This window comes from Neomonachus schauinslandi, chromosome X (genome assembly GCF_002201575.2).
Source record: "Neomonachus schauinslandi chromosome X, ASM220157v2, whole genome shotgun sequence".
Lineage (NCBI taxonomy): Eukaryota > Metazoa > Chordata > Mammalia > Carnivora > Phocidae > Neomonachus > Neomonachus schauinslandi.
In genome coordinates, this window is record NC_058419.1 from 69,828,625 (window position 1) to 69,832,334 (window position 3,710).

The window sequence follows — 3,710 nt, forward strand, 5'->3', positions numbered from 1 at the left end:
GGGTCCTGGGATCGAGTCCCGGTCGGGCTCCCTGCTCTGCGGGAAGCCTGCTTCTCCCTCTCCCACTCCCCCTGCTTGTGTTCCTGCTCTCGCTATGTCTCTCTCTGTCAAATAAATAAATAAAATCTTAAAATAAAATAAAATAAAATAAAAGAATTTAGAGAAAAAGAGAAAAGAGTTCAACACTGGGCCTCAAGGATGAAGGTAGGAGGAAGTAGAGGAGCCAAGAAAAAACAGAAAAGAAGGATTTAGAACAGAACAATATCTATAATAGCTTTAAAAGTTATAAGGAATAGTGTCAAATAGGAAAAAGAACTTAAGGGAAACAAGGAGTGGATGTGGTGGGTCTTCTGAAATTGTCAATAAAAATATCTTTAGACTGGCAACCATGAAATTAAACATTTTCTGGATACTAACAGAAAACTAAACACAGACTAAGTATTTGATGATGTTGAGAAATTATATATTTTACTGAGTGTGACAATGGTATTATGATTGTATTTTTTTTTTTTTAACTGGTAATTTGTTTACAAAGTGCAGTATTTCAGTACAGCAAATTCATCTCAAAGAAGCAGAGCATGTGGCTTCCTGGCCTTTAAACTCCCCTGGTTTCCATGTAGACGGTTTAACATTCAGTCATGATGCGTAACACAAGAAGCCTGTGTAGTGAAGCTTGGGCCCCTTAACACCGGCTATTCATTAATTCCAACATAAGAGAGTATGAGACCTGGAGAGTAAATTGTCAAAATCTGATTGATGAGGTACAGATTATCTGAATAAAATTTATAACCTGGTACCAGTCAGTAATCCCAACATAAACTATTGCTTTGTAATGAACTCTGTATGGTTTGCATGTCCTTCAATAACTGAAGATTTTTCCTGCTTTTTTCACCAGGTCTCGGTTTGGCAATGTCCTTCTTGTTTGTGGTCCCTGTGATTCCAGAAGAACGACTGCTGCTGTTCCCTTCTTCATCAAGAGTCTTTCTGGTGGTTCGCAAGTCCCTCCTCGGCTTCTCTACCTTCTGTTTCTCCAGCTGGGCTTGGTATTTTCGAACTTTAGTTATTTGGTTGGCTTTGGCCTCCATCCTCCCCACCAACGCCTCTAGTTCACACTCTAAGTTGTCTTTCAGTTCAACAGTTGGGGATTCTTGGATAAGTTTCGCAAGCTGCTGGTGATCAAAGCTCATTTGCCCAAATTCATCTTGTAAAGTCTGTAAGACTTCTGATAACTCTTCATTAATGCTGTTGGAGGAGGAAGGCGTTACTGACAACTTCTTACTTTTACCACTTCGTGAAGAACCTTGCTTTGTCAAAGGAACATTGTTGACCACTCGATCATTGCACAGGGCTTTACTGTGTTGCTTCATTAGATGCAAGACATGCTGAACATTGGCTACCACAGCATGGCTAGGACTGGTGGACTTTCCAGCTACAAAAGGCATATCCCCCAAGCATAATCTATAATGTGGTTGTGCAGCAAAATAGTTCCTAGAACCTTTCTTTTCTGGTGGTTTTGACTTCTTTTTTTTAACTCTTCTTGCATTGGGAACACATGGAGTTGTCTTATCTTCAAAGATAATTCTATTTGTTTCTAGACCAGTCTGCAACTGGGCTGCCTTAGCTTGCATACGTTTCCTTTCCTGTTCTTCTTCATGGAGTTTTGCTTCCAACTCTTGCATTTTTTTTTCTGCCAGAGCCTGCATTGTGGTAAGTTTGTTATACTCCTGTTCCAGAAGATCCAACTTTTCAAGCTGGCTCTGCACATGTGTTTGATCATGTTGTCGTTCTCTTTCGAGGGAAACCTGTTTTTCTAAGACAGATGTCCTTTCCATTTCTGCATGCTTTATCATATTGCGCATGTATTCCAACTGTTTTTCTAAAAGATTACACTTACTTTCTGCAGCTAACAACTGAGAGGTCAGTTCTTGATTGTGCTTTGACTCCTCATTCTTTGAATTCTCTCTTTCTTGTATCTGTTCATCCAATACTTTCTTATATTCAATTGTTTCTCTAGACAAGGTTTTCACACTTTCTTCTGCCTGAATCCTTTCAAGTTCTAAGCGTCGAATCTTATCTTGAAGATTCTTCAGAGCAGAAAATATAGCTCTGCTGTTACTTTCCGGATAGGCAAATGTAGGCTTATTTGGGGAGCGTCGTAGATCACTATTAAGGAAAGGCTTATCAGGTGGATATACTACATATGGAGATGAGGAATGGCGAACCATACTTCCATTAGACCTTGAGGGTTCGACTAAGATGTTCGAGATCTGAGAACCAGAAGTCGCGGAGACCGATGCCGCCATCTTCCTGCCTCCCCAGAGGACCTGCGCAGCCCTGGGGGGGTCCGGGCTCTCGAGCTCCTCCTCAAGATTCGAGAGCCGCCCACCAGGGGCGACCCTAAGCCGAACCCCTGATGGAAAGGGGTTGGGGTATTGGTGCGGGGTCTAGAAACCCCTGCACACACCCCCACAGGGGCGCCCACGCTATGATTGTATTTTTTTAAGTCTTTATCTTTTGAGCCCAAAATGAACCCAAATACTTAAAAGTGAAATAATATGATGCCTAGAATATGCTTTAAAATACTCCAGCAAAAAAATAATTAATTAAAATAAAATAAAATACTCCAGCAAAATATTAATAAGAGAGAGGGCTATATAGAACAATAATAACAGGGTGTTGATTATTATTGAACTGGGTGATGGGTACATGGGGATTCATTATACTATTCTTTTTCCTTTCTATATGTTTGAAAATTTCCACAGTAAAAGGCTTAAAAATGCATAGTTTGGAATGACCTCCAAGATATATTAAGACAAAAGTAAGATTCAGAACATGTGGATGGTATGCTATCATTTGAATAAGAAAAAAAATAAAAAGAAAGTCTAGGAATACTTGTTTGTGTATACAAAGAATATCTTTGATAAGATGTGCAAGAAACTGATAACTTAATTGTTTCCTAGAAAAAGAAACTGTATGGCTTGGTAGTAAGAGTGAGAGGAAAATATTTAATTTGTATATCCTCTTAAACCTTTTGAAACTTTGCAACACCCAAAGAACAAAGAATCCAATCAAGAAATGGGCAGAGGGGACGCCTGGGTGGCTCAGTCAGTTAAGCGGCTGCCTTCAGCCCGGGTCATGATCCCAGGGTCCTGGGATCGAGTCCCACATCAGGCTCCTTGCTCAGCAGGGAGCCTCCTTCTCCCTCTCTCTCCTTCTGCTTGCGCTCTCTGTCAAATAAATAAAATCTTTAAAAAAAAAAAAAAAGAAATGGGCAGAGGACATGAACAGACATTTCTCCAGAGAAGACATATAAATGGCCAACGGACACATGAAAAAATGCTCAACATCACTCGGCATCAGGGAAATACAAATCAAAACCACAATGAGATACCACCACACACCTGTCAGAATGGCTAAAATTAACAAGACAGGAAACAACAGATGTTGGGGAGGATGTGGAGAAAGGGGAACCCTCCTACACGGTTGGTGGGAATGCAAACTGGTGCAGCCACTCTGGAAAACAGTGTGGAGGTTCCTCAAGAAGTTAAAAATAGAGCTACCCTATGACCCAGCAATTGCACTACTAGGTATTTACCCCATAGATACAAATGTAGGGATCCGAAAGGGCACCTGCACCCCAATGTTTATAGCAGCAATGTCTACAATAGCCAAACTATGGAAAGAGCCCAGATGTCCATCGACAGATGAAT

The 3,710-nt window shown here is 40.7% G+C and overlaps 1 protein-coding gene across 1 annotated transcript; it reads right to left on the minus strand.

Annotated features, from left to right (window-relative positions):
* Positions 1 to 521: 521 nt before the first annotated feature.
* Positions 522 to 2,479, minus strand: LOC110572213 (centrosomal protein of 57 kDa). The gene is made up of 2 exons (XM_044911723.1): positions 1,496 to 2,479; positions 522 to 1,429 (listed from the first exon to the last, which is right to left on the minus strand). The coding sequence occupies exons 1-2, from the start codon at positions 2,301 to 2,303 to the stop codon at positions 801 to 803; spliced, it is 1,437 nt and encodes a 478-aa protein (XP_044767658.1). The 5' UTR covers positions 2,304 to 2,479; the 3' UTR covers positions 522 to 800.
* Between the last annotated feature and the right edge of the window lie 1,231 nt (positions 2,480 to 3,710).